This window comes from Coregonus clupeaformis, unplaced genomic scaffold (assembly GCF_020615455.1).
Source record: "Coregonus clupeaformis isolate EN_2021a unplaced genomic scaffold, ASM2061545v1 scaf0049, whole genome shotgun sequence".
Lineage (NCBI taxonomy): Eukaryota > Metazoa > Chordata > Actinopteri > Salmoniformes > Salmonidae > Coregonus > Coregonus clupeaformis.
In genome coordinates, this window is record NW_025533504.1 from 710001 (window position 1) to 729890 (window position 19890).

The window sequence follows — 19890 nt, forward strand, 5'->3', positions numbered from 1 at the left end:
TGTGTGGCTTGAATCTGTCTTTTTATATTAAAGTACATTTGAGTAAAGTATCAACCTCCATGCTCTTTTATTCAGTCCATATGGTTTTACGTGCTCAGCTCTACCCTGCAGTGTGTTGATATGAACTCCATGTTCCGCCCAGCTCTCAGTCGATGTCAGACCGACCCACAGTTGGCATGAGATTTCCTGGTCGACCACAAGCATCTATGGATTTATTTGTGTTACTTGGAATTCATAGGCTGTTCACTGGGCTCGGTGTTTCCATTGGACCCGAGGCACTACTCTCATTTCCCAGTTTCATCAAAAGTCATTGTGAGGCTTATGGAAGTCTAGAGAGAGCCTTGTGAGGTTAAAGTGGTCTACTTCTTCTCTCGTCAAAGAGGGAGGCTGCCAGGGGCATCACCGTGCCAACTGTCTCTGTCTGGTATGGATGTGTGTCATTAAACCCACACAGTGAGTCTGAGAAGGCCGGGGGGTGTAGAGGGGGATTGAGGGGGTTTAGGGGGAAGGCGGCCGGGCATTATTTGTAATAGCAGGGTAATTCTGCCTGCTGGCTTTTTATTGAGTGGATGTGCCCAAGTTCACAACCCCCCGCTGTTCACTGTTGTTGATTCATTATGATTATTAGGCTCGTAAAAAGGTCTGATGAGGTATTTCACCTTTACTTGTTCCATTTTGGTTTATTTTCTTTCTCTGTTTTTTTTGCCGTATGGGATCTTTCAGCAACTCAACGTCAACTTTGTAATATATTATTTATTCGCTACGTAGAAAGAAATCTGTATTTTACCCCAAGTTTGTTGGTGCTTTACATATTCCAGCTGCTCTTAAAGTAACATATCTGCATCCAAAATGGCTCCCTATAACGTATATAGTGCAAAATCTTGACCAGGGCCTATAGGGCTCGGGACAAAATAGTGCACTAAACAAGGAATATGGAGCCATTTGGGATGCAGACATGCTTTCAAAACTCCAGTCAAAGTACTGCTGTAGTTGAGCTTACTGCCTTGTTCTAAAAGACTGGCCACTGTGTATCTAGAGGCTACAACTTCAACAGACCTAAGACTGGCCGCTGTGTATCTATCTAGAGGCTACAACTTCAACAGACCTAAGACTGGCCACTGTGTATCTAGAGGCTACAACTTCAACAGACCTAAGACTGGCCGCTGTGTATCTATCTAGAGGCTACAACTTCAACAGACCTAAGACTGGCCACTGTGTATCTAGAGGCTACAACTTCAACAGACCTAAGACTGGCCACTGTGTATCTAGAGGCTACAACTTCAACAGACCTAAGACTGGCCGCTGTGTATCTATCTAGAGGCTACAACTTCAACAGACCTAAGACTGGCCGCTGTGTATCTATCTAGAGGCTACAACTTCAACAGACCTAAGACTGGCCACTGTGTATCTATCTAGAGTCTACAACTTCAACAGACCTAAGACTGGCCACTGTGTATCTAGAGGCTACAACTTCAACAGACCTAAGACTGGCCACTGTGTATCTATCTAGAGGCTACAACTTCAACAGACCTAAGACTGGCCACTGTGTATCTATCTAGAGGCTACAACTTCAACAGACCTAAGACTGGCCACTGTGCTACACTGGAGGTTAGAACAGCAACACTTCTCCAGGTTCAACACAAGCTGTATCCCATTCTGAAGGAGAAAGTCCCTCTGTCTACCATCTGTAATAGAGGTTACCAGAAATACTTTAAAGTATTACTCAAGTAGTTTTTTGGGGTTATCTGTACTTTACTTACCTATTTATATTTTTGACAGCTTTTACTTTTACTTCACTATATTCCTAAAGAAAATAATGTACTTTTTACTCTATACATTTTCCCTGACAACCACAAGTACTCGTTACATTTTGAATGCTTAGCGGGACAGGAAAATGGTCTAATTCACACACTTATCAAGAGAACATCCCTGGTCATCCCTACTGCCTCTGATCTGGCGGACTCACTAAGCACATGCTTCATTTGTAAATGATGTCTGAGTGTTGGAGCGTGCCCCTGGCTATCCGTAAATAAAATAAAAACAAGAAAACTACGCTGTCTGGTTTTCTTTATATAAGGAATTTTAAAGTATTTATACTTTTACTTCTACTTTTGATACTTAAGTATATTTTAGCAATTACATTTACTTTTGATACTTAAGTATATTTAAAACCAAATACTTTTAGACTTTTACTCAAGTAGTATTTTACTGGGTGACTTTCATTTTTACTTGAGTCATTTTCTATTATGGTATCTTTACTTTTACTCAAGTATGACAATTGGGAACTTTTTCCACCACTGGAGGTTACAGGTTACAATCTACATTCCAGAGGCGCCTGTGTCATGCCTAGTGTCTTTCCAACCTGATTAAAGTATGATCCTCTGACAGAGTGTTTAAAAAGCGTGGAGATATCCATGTCACGGGAGCTTAGGGGCCATAATCACTTCCACACCCTGTGTTGTGGAGGGCTGGAGGCCGGCTGGATGGAACCATAAACTACCCAGTGTGATTGTGACTACCAATCCCCAGCATCATATCTAACCCTGCTCTCTCTGCTGTAATCTCAGTCAGTGATTACAGTTGACCGTGGCACCTGGCCATAATGTGGTGGGAGAGACGCTGAGGTCCCAGGAATATTTGTGCAGATTACATGGATGGAGAAGTGGGAGCCTGACTAAGCCTTCCTGGGGAGAGTCTGTCTGATGTTTTGCGGATAGGGGCTATATGGAATTCTGTGTGGAATTCTGGGAACATTTAGGTGTTGGCCCTGGTGTTGTTTTTACATGGATGTGTGACAGTGATTGACACCTGATTAGTGAATGTGTAAATCCTCTAGAACTTATTTCGCTGGTTTGACACAGAAAGATAACACAAGGTACTGTTATTGACCACCTAATGGATTCCACATGTGTAATGCATTAGATCATCATATTTTTGTATCTTATGTTATGTAGCCTAGCTAGCTGCCATAAGCACACATGAAGTTCACACTTTTTAGCATTCCGATCCTGGCTTCAAGGCAAATGTTTAGAAGCCAGAAACCTTGTTTCTACATTGTTGTATTGATGGTGTGTGGGTGAAGTTTTTGACAGCCAGTTAGAAGTCAGCTGTGTTAAACCTCCAGCCATCCCAGCCCTCAGATACTCCACTGTTTCCCATCAGATCCAGTCATCCCTCAGATACTCCACTGTTTCCCATCAGATCCAGTCATCCCTCAGATACTCCACTGTTTCCCATCAGATCCAGTCATCCCTCAGATACTCCACTGTTTCCCATCAGATCCAGTCATCCCTCAGATACTCCACTGTTTCCCATCAGATCCAGTCATCCCTCAGATACTCCACTGTTTCCCATCAGATCCAGTCATCCCTCAGATACTCCACTGTTTCCCATCAGATCCAGTCATCCCTCAGATACTCCACTGTTCCCATCAGATCCAGTCATCCCTCAGATACTCCACTGTTTCCCATCAGATCCAGTCATCCCTCAGATACTCCACTGTTTCCCATCAGATCCAGTCATCCCTCAGATACTCCACTGTTTCCCATCAGATCCAGTCATCCCTCAGAGGACGGCTCATTTTCATTCCTTTCCTTTCTTTCTGACCTACTTGGCCATACTTCTATAGACACCCAGCTCTAGTTCTCCAGATCAAAAACGTTCAGAAACTACCAGAGGAATTTTGAAACTAGGGGAAAAAAAGTCAAGTAGATCTTTAACTTACTATGAGGAAAATAAAACCGCATTAAAATCCCTGAGGTGTTTGCAGAGCAGTACAGTGATCTCAGCAGTGGTTTGGGTGTGTGTGTGTGTGTGTGTGTGTGTGTGTGTGTCTGTGTGTGTCTGTGGGCGTAGGCGTGGGTGTGCGTGTGACACCATGACCAGTCCCAGCCAATGGTTAGCCAGAGAGCTGACTTGACAAACATGTTCATAGACCAGGCTAGAATATGACCCCCTCTGGGGCTGTAGAAGAGAGACGGACCAGGCTAGAATATGACCCCCTCTGGGGCTGTAGAAGAGAGACGGACCAGGCTAGAATATGACCTCTGGGGCTGTAGAAGAGAGACGGACCAGGCTAGAATATGACCTCTGGGGCTGTAGAAGAGAGACGGACCAGGCTAGAATATGACCTCTGGAGCTGTAGAAGAGAGACGGACCAGGCTAGAATATGACCTCTGGGGCTGTAGAAGAGAGACGGACCAGGCTAGAATATGACCTCTGGAGCTGTAGAAGAGAGACGGACCAGGCTAGAATATGACCTCTGGGGCTGTAGAAGAGAGACGGACCAGGCTAGAATATGACCTCTGGGGCTGTAGAAGAGAGACGGACCAGGCTAGAATATGACCTCTGGGGCTGTAGAAGAGAGACGGACCAGGCTAGAATATGACCTCTGGAGCTGTAGAAGAGAGACGGACCAGGCTAGAATATGACCTCTGGGGCTGTAGAAGAGAGACGGACCAGGCTAGAATATGACCTCTGGAGCTGTAGAAGAGAGACGGACCAGGCTAGAATATGACCTCTGGGGCTGTAGAAGAGAGACGGACCAGGCTAGAATATGACCTCTGGGGCTGTAGAAGAGAGACGGACCAGGCTAGGAATATGACCTCTGGAGCTGTAGAAGAGAGACGGACCAGGCTAGAATATGACCCCCTCTGGGGCTGTAGAAGAGAGACGGACCAGGCTAGAATATGACCCCCTCTGGGGCTGTAGAAGAGAGACGGACCAGGCTAGAATATGACCCCCTCTGGGGCTGTAGAAGAGAGACGGACCAGGCTAGAATATGACCTCTGGGGCTGTAGAAGAGAGACGGACCAGGCTAGAATATGACCTCTGGGGCTGTAGAAGAGAGACGGACCAGGCTAGAATATGACCTCTGGGGCTGTAGAAGAGAGACGGACCAGGCTAGAATATGACCTCTGGGGCTGTAGAAGAGAGAGATGCAGGAACACAGACCAGGCTAGAATATGTCCCTCCAAGCAGCCAGATCTGCTGAGTCAGCCAGCCAGGGGGCCTCCATGGGGCCTTCTAGTCTGCCTCTAATTGGCCGACACTACAGTGTGAGGTATGAGGGGGGAAGTGCAGTGCTGTGCTGGGTTTGACTGCTTTCCAACTCTACGTCTGCGTGCCGCAGGTGAGGTAAACGGCTAAATGCTCCCCTCTCTCTATCACCCTCCTTATCCTCTCTGTGGGCACACACCACACGAACGTGCATACACACACACACACACACACACACACACACACACACACACACACACACACACACTGTGTAATGTCTTTAAAAACAGGCCTTGTAATGCTCAGGCAAATAAAGCCTGAGAGAGCAAAGAGCCTCTTGCCAGCCTGGCAGACCAGACCTCCCATTGGTCCAGGAGGGAGCTGATAGCCTGTGACTTGGACTGTGTCCCAAATTGCACCCTATTCCCTATGGGCCCTGGTAAAAAGTAAGGCAATACAGTTATATAGGGAATAGGGTGCCATTTGGGACGTATACTTTGACTAGGGCATTAGGATTACCACAGGGCTTTATGGGCATGCTGGTCATAGTGGTGGAAAGGAGAGAGGAGGAGCTGCTGGTCATAGTGGTGAAAAGGAGAGAGGAGTAGCTGCTGGTCATAGTGGTGAAAAGGAGAGAGGAGTAGCTGCTGGTCATAGTGGTGAAAATGAGAGAGGAGTAGCTGCTGGTCATAGTGGTGGAAAAGGAGAGAGGAGTAGCTGCTGGTCATAGTGGTGGAAAAGGAGAGAGGAGTAGCTGCTGGTCATAGTGGTGAAAAGGAGAGAGGAGTAGCTGCTGGTCATAGTGGTGGAAAGGAGAGAGGAGTAGCTGCTGGTCATAGTGGTGAAAAGGAGAGAGGAGTAGCTGCTGGTCATAGTGGTGAAAAGGAGAGAGGAGTAGCTGCTGGTCATAGTGGTGGAAAGGAGAGAGGAGTAGCTGCTGGTCATAGTGGTGAAAAGGAGAGAGGAGTAGCTGCTGGTCATAGTGGTGAAAAGGAGAGAGGAGTAGCTGCTGGTCATAGTGGTGAAAATGAGAGAGGAGTAGCTGCTGGTCATAGTGGTGGAAAGGAGAGAGGAGTAGCTGCTGGTCATAGTGGTGGAAAGGAGAGAGGAGTAGCTGCTGGTCATAGTGGTGAAAATGAGAGAGGAGTAGCTGCTGGTCATAGTGGTGGAAAGGAGAGAGGAGTAGCTGCTGGTCATAGTGGTGGAAAGGAGAGAGGAGTAGCTGCTGGTCATAGTGGTGGAAAGGAGAGAGGAGTAGCTGCTGGTCATAGTGGTGGAAAGGAGAGAGGAGTAGCTGCTGGTCATAGTGGTGGAAAGGAGAGAGGGAGTAGCTGCTGGTCATAGTGGTGGAAAGGAGAGAGGAGTAGCTGCTGGTCATAGTGGTGGAAAGGAGAGAGGAGTAGCTGCTGGTCATAGTAGTGGAAAGGAGAGAGGAGTAGCTGCTGGTCATAGTGGTGAAAAGGAGAGAGGAGTAGCTGCTGGTCATAGTGGTGAAAAGGAGAGAGGAGTAGCTGCTGGTCATAGTGGTGAAAAGGAGAGAGGAGTAGCTGCTGGTCATAGTAGTGGAAAGGAGAGAGGAGTAGCTGCTGGTCATAGTGGTGAAAAGGAGAGCGGAGTAGCTGCTGGTCATAGTGGTGAAAAGGAGAGAGGAGGAGCTGCTGGTCATAGTGGTGAAAAGGAGAGAGGAGTAGCTAGTCTATAGGAGATGGAGAGGGGATAGTTTTAAAGGCACAATCTTGGATATTTCCTGCTGTTTGAAAATATCATGTTGCTCTCATGCACTGTCAGTCTTTCTATCCAATAGTGTTCCTACTCCTCCTCCATCCCTTAGCTTTATACCCTCCTCCATCCCTTAGCTTTATACCAAACTAAGTGGCAGGGCTGTTGTTGGGATGCAACTATAATGATTGTCAGTTAGACTCCTCTCTGGTTACCAAAGTTAATCCCTTGTCTATTTATGATACTGTAGTAGATATGCTGAATGATACCAGAGTGGGAGTTACCTTTAGTGCAGAGTAGATTGATTTTATTCCCAGATGCGATAGTACTTGCCTCCAGTCTGGGGAACGATCACAGCAGGTTTTATTTTATTGTTGTTCCCCACGAGGAAATCAAGGAGGGGACTATGGATCTGGCTCGTCCGTTAGTGTATTCGTTTGTACGTTAGTCACACGCGATATCTCAGACAGCACTGGCCTGATTTTGACTAAACTTGGGTGAATGATGTGTCTTGCCATAGAAATCCGGCATTTACAAAATTACACTGATTGCCTTGTTTTATTTATTTATATCTATATTCGACTCATCTTCATCAACATGAAAGGTCTGGTTTCTTTCTGCAAAGTGTATTGGTGTTGTTAGGATCTGTTGCGTACTATACATGCATGGCAAGATATCAACAAAGACCTACAGAAGCATGCTCCCCTCACACCACAAACAACAGTCCCATTACAGTGTCCACAGACAAATGATCTGTTGAGCTAATGATGCATGTTTGCTTCGGTAATCTGATTCGCTTGTCATCTGCATAAGACCTCTGGTACACTCTGTTTAGGTCTTCTGGTGGAAAAGCTTCTTGGACCAAACAAATATTCTAGAGAAAGATCTCTAGAGAAGCTTAGGATAGTGAGATGATTACTTATCAAACGTTTATTATTTGTATAATCAAAGCGTATTTTGAATATGAATCATGATCGTCTCTAAGTTTCTTCATAGGATTCTTCCTTCTAGGGAGTTTTTCCTTTTGTTTCTTCTTTGCTTGCTCTTTGGGGTTTAGACCGGTTATCTGTAAAGCACTTTGTGACAACTGCTTTATAAAAAATACATTCAATTTGATTTGAATGAATCATATTAACCATATGAATTTGCTGGTTCAGTCCATCTCAGGGTTGACATTCTAAGTCAGGATGATTTCTGCTGTAGTAGGTCACATTCGTCATCACATCACCCACGTTGCACTTACAGTGGGGAAAAAAGTATTTAGTCAGCCACCAATTGTGCAAGTTCTCCCACTTAAAAAGATGAGAGAGGCCTGTAATTTTCATCATAGGTACACGTCAACTATGACAGACAAAATAAGATTTTTTTTCCAGAAAATCACATTGTAGGATTTTTAATGAATTTATTTGCAAATTATGGTGGAAAATAAGTATTTGGTAACCTACAAACAAGCAAGATTTCTGGCTCTCACAGACCTATAACTTCTTCTTTAAGAGGCTCCTCTGTCCTCCACTCGTTACCTGTATTAATGGCACCTGTTTGAACTTGTTATCAGTATAAAAGACACCTGTCCACAACCTCAAATAGTCACACTCCAAACTCCACTATGGCTAAGACCAAAGAGCTGTCAAAGGACACCAGAAACAAAATTGTAGACCTGCACCAGGCTGGGAAGACTGAATCTGCAATAGGTAAGCAGCTTGGTTTGAAGAAATCAACTGTGGGAGCAATTATTAGGAAATGGAAGACATACAAGACCACTGATAATCTCCCTCGATCTGGAGCTCCACGCAAGATCTCACCCCGTGGGGTCAAAATGATCACAAGAACGGTGAGCAAAAATCCCAGAACCACACGGGGGGACCTAGTGAATGACCTGCAGAGAGCTGGGACCAAAGTAACAAAGTCTACCATCAGTAACACACTACGCCGCCAGGGACTCAAATCCTGCAGTGCCAGACGTGTCCCCCTGCTTAAGCCAGTACATGTCCAGGCCCGTCTGAAGTTTGCTAGAGTGCATTTGGATGATCCAGAAGAGGATTGGGAGAATGTCATATGGTCAGATGAAACCAAAATATAACTTTTTGGTAAAAACTCAACTCGTCGTATTTGGAGGGCAAAGAATGCTGAGTTGCATCCAAAGAACACCATACCTACTGTGAAGCATGGGGGTGGAAACATCATGCTTTGGGGCTGTTTTTCTGCAAAGGGACCAGGACGACTGATCCGTGTAATGGAAAGAATGAATGGGGCCATGTATCGTGAGATTTTGAGTGAAAACCTCCTTCCATCAGCAAGGGCCTTGAAGATGAAACGTGGCTGGGTCTTTCAGCATGACAATGATCCCAAACACACCACCCAGGCAACGAAGGAGTGGCTTCGTAAGAAGCATTTCAAGGTCCTGGAGTGGCCTAGCCAGTTTCCAGATCTCAACTCCATAGAAATCTTTGGAGGGAGTTGAAAGTCCGTGTTGCCCAGCGACAGCCCCAAAACATCACTGCTCTAGAGGAGATCTGCATGGAGGAATGGGCCAAAATACCAGCAACAGTGTGTGAAAACCTTGTGAAGACTTACAGAAAACGTTTGACCTGTGTCATTGCCAACAAAGGGTATATAACAAAGTATTGAGAAACTTTTGTTATTGACCAAATACTTATTTTCCACCATAATTTGCAAATATAATCATTAAAAATCCTACAATGTGATTTTCTGGAAATAATTTTTTCTCATTTTGTCTGTCATAGTTGACTTGTACCTATGATGAAAATTACATGCCTCTCTCATCTTTTTAAGTGGGAGAACTTGCACAATTGGTGGCTGACTAAATACTTTTTTTCCCCACTGTACATGTTATTCTCCCCTGTTTCATATTATGACTGGTAACAACTAACGAGTGCCTAAATGTCTCTCTCATACTCCGTGCACCTCTGTTTAATTTGATAATGAGCACGTTGGCCTGTGTAGGCTGTGGCAGCGGGGCATGGTGCAGGTCACGGTTAGTAGTAATGAGGATAAAGTTGCAGTTTGCAGGACGAGAGAGAAAGCAGAAGTTCATTACAAAATGTCTCTGGTTTCTACTGCCTGGCCCTGAATTCATCCTCCAACATCAGAGGATTAAATTCCTCTCTGCTGCCTTCTCATTCCACAGGCAGCACGGGCCCAATCCAACAGATGTTGCTTCTGTGTCGCCTCTGTCTGTTGGTGGGTATTATATCTGATAAACAGTGAGCTCACACAGCCTCTGCCATGTGTGTGTGAGTGTGATCTGCTGTTGTCTTCGTGTCAAAGTGTAGCACTGACAACAGCCATAGGGGAGGATGGGAGGATGTTGGTGGCCTGTATGTCTGTGAAGAATAATGTTACCTCCCTCCCTCCCTCCCCCCCCTCTCTCTCTCTCTCTCTCTCTTTCTCACTCTCTCTTTCTGTCTCGCTATCTCTCTCTCTCGCTATCTCTCTCTCTCTCTCTCTCTCTCTCGCTATCTCTCTCTCTCTGTCTCTCGCTCTGTCTCTCATTCTCTCTCTCTGTCTCTCTCTCTGTCTCTCTCTCTGTCTCTCTCTCTCTCTCTCTCTCTCTCTCATCTCTCTCTGTCTCTCTCTCTCTGTCTCTCTCTCTCTGTCTCTCTCTCTGTCTCTCTCTCTGTCTCTCTCTCTCTGTCTCTCTCTCTGTCTCTCTCTCTGTCTCTCTCTCTGTCTCTCCCCTCTCTATAGTGTTTTTGCAGTTGATATGTACTGCAGGGGCCATAGGGTTGAGCGTGCACCCGGGCCCTAGGGCCTACTTCAGTCGGCTCTCAGTGTGATCCAGTGCTGGTGGATTGTCTCTAATGTCTCTAATTGTGATCCTCTACTGCTGGCACTGGGCCACTGCAGACTGAGTGGAGCATCATACTTCCATTGTGCGGGCCACACAAAAGGGTGATTGTTACAGAGCTGAATCGGACGGGGCTGTTGTGCAAGCCTACCTGCTGTGCTGTGCGTGTGTGTGTGTGTGTGTGTGTGTACCGCTTGGCCTTATCTGTTGGGCCTGGTACGGTGGTGCCTGGTGTTATGTCTGTATGGGGGTTGTCTGCACGCTTATCCCGCTGGTTGTTTTGAACGTTTGTTTCCGTCCAGAGGGCTGTCATCCTCAGGATGGCTCTCATCTACAAACCCCCATAGCACATTTTGTCACCATTCTGTCAGGGATGTTTTTGTTGTCCTTGTTTAAGATTGTCACTGGGGAAGCTGTGTTGTTGTTGAAAGGGGGTATGACCTTGTCTCCATGGAGACGTGAGGCGGAGTCGATGTCTGTGTATCTGAACACCCTCTTGTTGACCTCTGGAGACCTGTAACACCCCCTTTGTTCTCCCCTCTGTTGTCTCCTCTGTTGTCCCTCAACAGACATTGTTGTCATGGGATTGCTTTGGGGGAGGAGAGGATTTGGATAAAGACAAGTGTGAAACTAGATGATTTAGTGTCTCTTGCTGCTAAATATGCATAAATAAGTTATGTGTTCATAGTAAATAAAATGTATTCAGGGTAGCATAGTATTCTGTAGCTGTGTACCACTAGGGTTACCTGCTCCACAGTGATTTGATCTAGCCCTGTGAGAGTAGTTCACCCCAGAGTGTTGATGTTTATGTCTATACCCATACCTCTCTGCATCAGACCATGTGGAAACAGACAGGAGTTGAATGATACAGTAGGCTATGTACCTGCCTGGCTGTCACAACTGGAGGCCTCGTTCATAAACCCCCACATTCCAGTATTATATGTCTTCTATTTAGAAACATGGTGGCCATATATGAGGTCCGTAAGGTTAAATTGCAGGAAACAGTTGTCCAACCAAAATGAGCTTTCATTCTGACTTCAAGGTGAAGTCAGACAAGTTTATATTTAACACCAAACCATTTACTTAGGTTCACTGTTTTGTGGAACAATGTTAGTAAAATACTTTCTCTCTCTTTCTCATCAGAAGAGGCAAGAAGCACAGCATCATCCTCCGGACACAGTTATCTGTCAGAGTTCACGCTTGTATCGGTGAGTGAAACACTTTTCATTTTGAAGCACTGTCTTTTCATTTGGAAGCACTGTGGGTATTTAAGTTGCGACTGTAAAATGTGGAGGTATCTGGAGTCAGACAGTGTTGTTAATGTCAACCTCTCTGCTGCGTCACCTGCACATCTCATATAGTTTCTGTTTGACTTCTTACTGGATGATTGAACACTATCTCACTATCACTCACAGCTGTCAGGTACAGTAAATAATAATCAAAATCATAATAATAATACATAATCATGATAATACATAATAATAATTCTAATAATACATAATAATAATAATACATCATAATGATAATACATAATAATAATAATAATACGTAATAATAATACATCATACTAATAATAATACATCATAGCAATACATCATAATAATATATAATAATAATACATAATAATAATAATACAATTATAATAATACATAATAATAATAATAATACATAATAATAATAAATAATGATAATACATAATAATGATAATAATCATAATAATAATACATAATAATACTAATACTAATACTAATATTAATAGTAATAATAATACATTGCCCAATTACAGATTGCATGGCTGTGTGTCAGCAACGGGTGTTGCTGAAATAGCCGAATCCACTAATTTGAAGGGGTTTCTACATACTTTGTATATGTAGTGTACATGGTATTTACAGTGCATTTGGAAAGTATTCAGACCCCTTGACTTTTTCCACATTTTGTTACGTTACAGCCTTATTCTAAAATGGATTAAATTGTTATTTTTCCTCATCAATCTACACACAATACCCCATAATGACAAAGCAAAAACAGGTTCATAGAAATGTTTGCAAATTTATTAAAAAGAAAACACTTTACTCAGTACTTTGTTGAAGTACCTTTGGCAGCGATTACATCCTCGAGTCTTCTTGGGTATGACGCTACAAGCTTGGCACACCTGTATTTGAGGGGTTTCTCCCATTCTTCTCTGCAGATCCCCTTAAGCTCTGTCAGGTTGGATTTTCAGGTCTCTCTAGAGATGTTAGATCGGGTTCAAGTCCAGGCTCTGGCTGGGCCACTCAAGGACATTCAGAGACTTGTCCCAAAGCCACTCCTTTTTTGTATTGGCTCTGTGCTTAGGGTCGTTGTCCTGTTGGAAGGTGAACCTTCGCCCCAGTTTGAGGTCCTTAGTGCTCTGGAGCAGGTTTTCATCAAGGATCTCTCTGTACTTTGCTCCGTTCATCTTTCCCTCGATCCTGACTAGTCTCCCAGTCCCTGCCGCTGAAAAACATCCCTACAGCATGATGCTGCCACCACCGTGCTTCACCGTAGGGATGGTGCCAGGTTTCCTCCAGACGTGACGCTTGGCATTCAGGCCATAGAGTTCAATCTTGGTTTCATCAGACTAGAGAATATTGTTTCTCATGGTCTGAGAGTCCTTTAGGTGCCTTTTGGCAAACTCCAAGCAGGTTGTCATGTGCCTTTTACTGAGGAGTGGCTTCTGTCTGGCCACTCTACCATAAAGGCCTGATTGGTGGAGTGCTGCAGAGATGGTTGTCCTTCTGGAAGATTCTGCCATCTCTGCAGAGGAACTCTGGAGCTCTGTCAGAGTGACCATCGGGTTCTTGGTCACCTCCCTGACCAAGGCCCTTCTCCCCCGATTTCTCAGGTTGGCTGGCGGCCAGCTCTAGGAAGAGTCTTGGTGTTTCCAAACTTCTTCCATTTAAGAATGATGGAGGACACTGTGTTCTTGGGGATCTTCAATGCTGCAGACATTTTTTGGTACCCTTCCCCAGGTCTGTGCCTAGACACAATCCTGTCTCAGAGCTCTACGGACAATTCATTCGACCTCATGGCTTGGTTTTTGCTCTGACATGCACTGTCAACTAGATAGGTGTGTGCCTTTCCAAATCATGTCCAATCAATTGAATTTGCTACAGGTGGACTCCAATCAAGTTGTAGAATGATCTCAAGAATGATCAATGGAAACAGGATGCACCTTAGCTCAATTTCAAGTCTCATAGCAAAGGGTCTGAATACTTACAGTGAGGGGGAAAAAGTATTTGATCCCCTGCTGATTTTGTAAGTTTGCCCACTGACAAAGACATGATCAGTCTATAATTTTAATGGTAGGTTTATTTGAACAGTGAGAGACAGAATAACAACAAAATAAATCCAGAAAAACGCATGTCAAAACTTTTATAAATTGATTTGCATTTTAATGAGGGAAATAAGTATTTGACCCCTCTGCAAAACATTACTTAGTACTTGGTGGCAAAACCCTTGTTGGCAATCACAGAGGTCAGATGTTTCTTGTAGTTGGCCACCAAGTTTTTACACATCTCAGGAGGGATGTTGTTCCACTCCTCTTTGCAGATCTTCTCCAAGTCATTAAGGTTTCGAGGCTGACGTTTGGCATCTCGAACCTTCAGCTCCCTCCACAGATTTTCTATGGGATTAAGATCTGGAGACTGGCTAGGCCACTCCAGGACCTTAATGGGCTTCTTCTTGAGCCACTCCTTTGTTGCCTTGGCCGTGTGTTTTGGGTCAATGTCAAGCTGGAATACCCATCCACGACCCATTTTCAATGCCCTGGCTGAGGGAAGGAGGTTCTCACCCAAGATTTGACGGTACATGGCCCCGTCCATCGTCCCTTTGATGCGGTGAAGTTGTCCTGTCCCCTTAGCAGAAAAACACCCCTAAAGCATAATGTTTCCACCTCCATGTTTGACAGTGGGGATGGTGTTCTTGGGGTCATAGGCAGCATTCCTCCTCCTCCAAACACGGCAAGTTGAGTTGATGCCAAAGAGCTCGATTTTGGTCTCATCTGACCACAACACTTTCACCCAGTTCTCCTCTGAATCATTCAGATGTTCATTGGCAAACTTCAGACGGCCCTGTATATGTGCTTTCTTGAGCAGGGGGACCTTGCGGGCGCTGCAGGATTTCAGTCCTTCACGGCGTAGTGTGTCTCATGATCATTGCAACTCCACAAGGTGAGATCTTGCATGGAGCCCCAGGCAGGGAGATTGACAGTGCTTTTGTGTTCCTTCCATTTGCGAATAATCGCACCAACTGTTGTCACCTTCTCACAAAGCTGCTTGGCGATGGTCTTGTAGCCCATTCCAGCCTTGTGTAGGTCTACAATCTTGTCCCTGACATCCTTGGAGAGCTCTTTGGTCTTGGCCATAGTGGAGGGTTTGGAATCTGATTGATTGATTGCTTGTGTGGACAGGTGTCTTTTATACAGGTAACAAACTGAGATTAGGAGCACTCCCTTTAAGAGTGTGCTCCTAATCTCAGCTCGTTACCTGTATAAAAGATACCTGGGAGCCAGAAATCTTTCTGATTGAGAGGGGGTCAAATTCTTATTTCCCTCATTAAAATGCAAATCAATTTATAACATTTTTGACATGCGTTTTTCTGGATGTTTTTGTTGTTATTCTGTCTCTCACTGTTCAAATAAACCTACCATTAAAATTATAGACTGATCATTTCTTTGTCAGTGGGCAAACATACAAAATCAGCAGGGGATCAAATACTTTTTTCTCTCACTGTATGTAAATAAGGTATTTCTGTTTTTTATTTGTTAAATTTGCACACATTTCTAAAAACCTGTTTTCACTTTGTCATTATGTTGTTGTGTGTAGATAGATGAGGAAAATGTGTATTTAATACATTTTAGAATAAGGCTGTAACGTAACAAAATGTGGAAAAAGTCAAGGGATCTGAATACTTTCCAAATGCACTGTATATAATGCTTTTCAAGGAGCCAAAATCTCTGTGCAGTCAATGTGAACTACTCTATATCATCATTATGTCATCTGCCACTTCTCCACTGTCTCCCACTGCATCGGTTGGTGCATCTGAAAAGATGAAACCCTCTGGGAGAGTGAGGAATGTGTAGAGGTTGTTATTTTGGAGCTGTTTCCCTCCATCATGTTTTATGGCCTTGTTTTAACACGCTCCACACTTGATTCCTACGTCAATAAAACAGGCCTCATAATGAGAGGAAATAAAGAGAGTGATTATAGGCCTACACACACACACACACACACACACACACACAATCACTTAGTAAATCAGTCAAAACTATTGTTTGGGTCACGGTCTTTCTACTTTATTTATTTATTTCTGTGTTGAGCTCACTGTTTCCATGTGGATGTTAATACTGTGTTTAGTTGGGAACGCGTTCCTCCTCCTCATTTATCTTGCTGTCCTGTCCTGTCTCTCAGGTGGCAGCCAAGTGCTGAGACACACCAGCACATGACTCTATTACCTGACAGTTCGGCCTTGGAGAGGACTTGGAGAGGGGTGTGTGTGTGAGAGAGAGAGAGAGATAACTGCTCTATAATACTGGTCTGAATGATAATTAGTGAGAGACAAGCCCAGTTATGTCCCAGTCTAAACCTGACTCAAACCTGCCCTCCACATCACATTCAACAGCAGTAGCAAAGTGTCACAGTACATTCATAGGTTGTGTGTAATACGTTTAAGTGCATAATTGTTTTTAATAAGTATTATAATACAAACACGCCCAGCCTGTTTCACTTAATGATGAGTCAGAGCTTGTCTGTGCTCTGGGGATCCTTGCGTGCCCATATACCAAGATGTTCTGTCCTGTGCAGGTTGGCAGCATGGTAGTGCTGCAGGCTGCTGCACGTTGACAGTGGATGCGTCTCAAATGTCACCAACTTCTCTATATTGTGCACTACTTTTGACCAGGGCCCAGATGTAGCTTGTATAGTGAATAGGGTTCCATTTGGGATGCAACCAGTGGCAGAGACCATTGAGAGGAGTGCACGTGGCTCTCTCCTGCAGACACACAGGGCCTCCTCTCCTCCTCCTCTCCTCCTCCTCTCTCCTCTCCTCTCCAGGCTGCCAGGGCTAAAATAACTCAGCAGGGTTAGCCTGGAAAAGCCATTAAGCCACGAGCTGTCGGATTTTAATTTGGCCTTTTTCAAAAGTGTTATGTAAATGTACCAAGGCAAGGACGGAGGCGTTGAATTTAACTTTGAAATGCCGTGTGAAATCCAGGCTATGATTTTCAGAAACTATCTCTGGCAGTCGTTTTCTCTGCTAATCCATTATACCTGCTGCTTGCATGAAATGTGTCATGGAAACATTAGGAAACTCCACTGGATTTTATTTATTTTTACTGGGAGTTTTTTTTCTAGCCCTAAAAATACTGTATTTTAACTATTGGCAAGACATGAGACAGCTCTGCCAGGTGAACCTAACCTGCCTAGGTCCTGTTTGTACATGCTGAGTACAATGTGGATTTATTTCACATGAAGCGCTATCTCCAATCTTCCTCTTATTTCCTGGCACTTTCATTTTGTAATTAAAAACAGTATCGTATCTCATCCTGATGATATCCTGAAGCGTTGCAACATTCAGACTAATCACTGTGTTGTTAATGAACATGTTGTGTCGAAAGACGGTTCCAAGCTGTTGGATTTTACTGTTAGTTTACTGACTTTGCTCCAGGGGACTTCTGTGTCATATATTTCATCATATCAAAGGTGGCTTAATGAGTGTACAGCTATAAATCATGTAGAGCAGGGATGGGCAACTGGCGGCCTTTTGAAGACCGTCAGATCAATTTCACCAAAATTCGTGAACTCAGTCGGGTTCTCAACTTACTGTTAGAATAGTAGAATACACAAGGTGCAATTTCGAAATGTGGTTGTGCATCAGCAGTTTTCCTCTTGTTATGTCAGCTAACAATTTTTAGATTGGTAAGTTAGTCTAGCGGCCAGCTACTAAGCATAGTAATCATGGTTTAATTGCCGGCCGGGGGGCCCCCATTGATTTTATTAGTCAGTCTCACTCGGATAACATATTAAAAACAGCAAACATTTCTCTCCACCTTTTGGCAAAATGAGTAGAATTGCAACACACTTGCTTTAAAACTGCAAAATCTTTCTACACCTCATGGCAAAATGTGTAGAAATGCACGAACTTAAATCTAAAACGTAAACAATTTCTCTGCACTGTCAAGAGGGGGGCCGCTAAAATGTTTTGCTCGCAATGTGGGGATTTGGATGTGGGTACACAGAAAATGTGGTCTTAGTGACTGGACGAGCTGTTGATCAGTGCCCACCTCACCTACAGGAGATACATCATCCTACTTTCCTGTGAGGGGCTCAGCTCTGCTCTGCTCTGCAGTGAGGGGCAACAGGTGGCTGTCAACTTAGTGAGTAGTAGGAGCATCATCATCCACTTAGAGAAGGCCAGAGCTGTGCGGTTAATCTGTCTGCTGTGACTGACTGACTAACCCCCCTCCCCAGGATCAGATGAACCCTCTGTACTGTACACACAGGTTGCATTCCAAATTGCACCCTACATAGTGCACTACTTTTGACCAGAGCCCGGGCACTATATAGGGAATAGGTTTCCATTTGGGACACAACCACAGAGCAGAGGAAGAGCAGGCAAAAGGAGAGCAGGGATTTCATGGAAAGATGTGGGCTAATGCCAATCTTATTAGTTTTGAGGGAAAAACATGACTTGGCCCAAGTAGGATTAGGACTAGTCTCTTCTCTGTCCTCTCTTCTCAGCTCCAATTGTCCGTATGGAATGGATGCATCCTATTGTGATAGTTGGTTTATTGATATTGTCCAGACTAAAATATATTGTTTTCTTCTAGAGACAGTTTGCATATCATGAAACATCAAGGTATGTCCTGTTCTGTTTCCTCTAAGTTACTGCACCATGGGAGAAGCAGGTCCCTGTTTCCTCTAATTTACTGCACCATGGGAGAAGCAGGTCCCTGTTTCCTCTAAGTAACTGCACCATGGGAGAAGCAGGCCCCTGTTTCCTCTAAGTTACTGCACCATGGGAGAAGCAGGTCCCTGTTTCCTCTAAGTTACTGCACCATGGGAGAAGCAGGTCCCTGTTTCCTCTAAGTTACTGCACCATGAGAGAAGCAGGTCCCTGTTTCCTCTAAGTTACTGCACCATGAGAGAAGCAGGTCCCTGTTTCCTCTAAGTTACTGCACCATGGGAGAAGCAGGTCCCTGTTTCCTCTAAGTTACTGCACCATGGGAGAAGCAGGTCCCTGTTTCCTCTAAGTTACTGCACCATGGACCTCCACTATTCTATAGAGTCTACTGTCTATTCTATAGAGTATACTGTCTATTTTATAGTCTACTGTCTATTCTATAGAGTCTACTGTCTATAGAGTCTAGTGTCTATTCTATAGAGTCTACTGTCTATTCTATATAGAGTCTACTGTCTATTCTATAGAGAGTCTAGTGTGTATTCTATAGAGTCTAGTGTCTATTCTATAGAGAGTCTACTGTCTATTCTATAAAGAGTCTACTGTCTATTCTATAGAGAGTCTACTGTCTATTCTATAGAGAGTCTACTGTATATTCTATAGAGAGTCTAGTGTCTATTCTATAGAGTCTAGTGTCTATTCTATAGAGAGTCTAGTGTCTATTCTATAGAGAGTCTAGTGTCTATTCTATAGAGAGTCTAGTGTCTATTCTATAGAGAGTCTAGTGTCTATTCTATAGAGAGTCTAGTGTCTATTCTATAGAGAGTCTAGTGTCTATTCTATAGAGAGTCTAGTGTCTATTCTATAGAGAGTCTAGTGTCTATTCTATAGAGAGTCTAGTGTCTATTCTATATAGTCTAGTGTCTATTCTATAGAGTCTAGTGTCTATTCTATAGAGTATAGTGTCTATTCTATAGAGTCTACTGTCTATTCTATAGAGTCAACTGTCTATAGAATCTACTGTCTATGCTATAGAGTCTAGTGTCTATTCTATAGAGTCTACTGTCTATAGAGTCTACTGTCTATTCTATAGAGTCTGCTGTCTTTAGAATCTACTGTCTATTCTATAGAGTCTACTGTGTATTCTATAGAGTCTACTGTGTATTCTATAGAGTCTACTGTGTATTCTATAGAGTCTACTGTCTATTCTATAGAGTCTACTGTCTATTCTATAGAGTCTAGTGTCTATTCTATAGAGTCTACTGTCTTTAGAATCTACTGTCTATTCTATAGAGTCTACTGTGTATTCTATAGAGTCTAGTGTCTATTCTATAGAATCTAGTGTATATTCTATGGAGTCTACTGTCTATAGAGTCTACTGTCTATTCTATAGAGTATACTGTCTATTCTATAGAGTCCACTGTCTATAGGATCTACTGTCTATTCTA

The 19890-nt window shown here is 43.8% G+C and overlaps 1 protein-coding gene across 1 annotated transcript in view; it reads left to right on the plus strand.

Moving 5' to 3' along the window:
* Window positions 1-19890, plus strand: part of LOC121555539 (FH1/FH2 domain-containing protein 3-like) — a 187781-nt gene that overhangs the window by 16264 nt on the left and 151627 nt on the right. The window contains exon 3 of the mRNA XM_045212768.1: window positions 11669-11733. Coding sequence (XP_045068703.1) covers window positions 11669-11733 — 65 coding nt within the window. The remainder of the gene's footprint in view (window positions 1-11668; window positions 11734-19890) is intronic.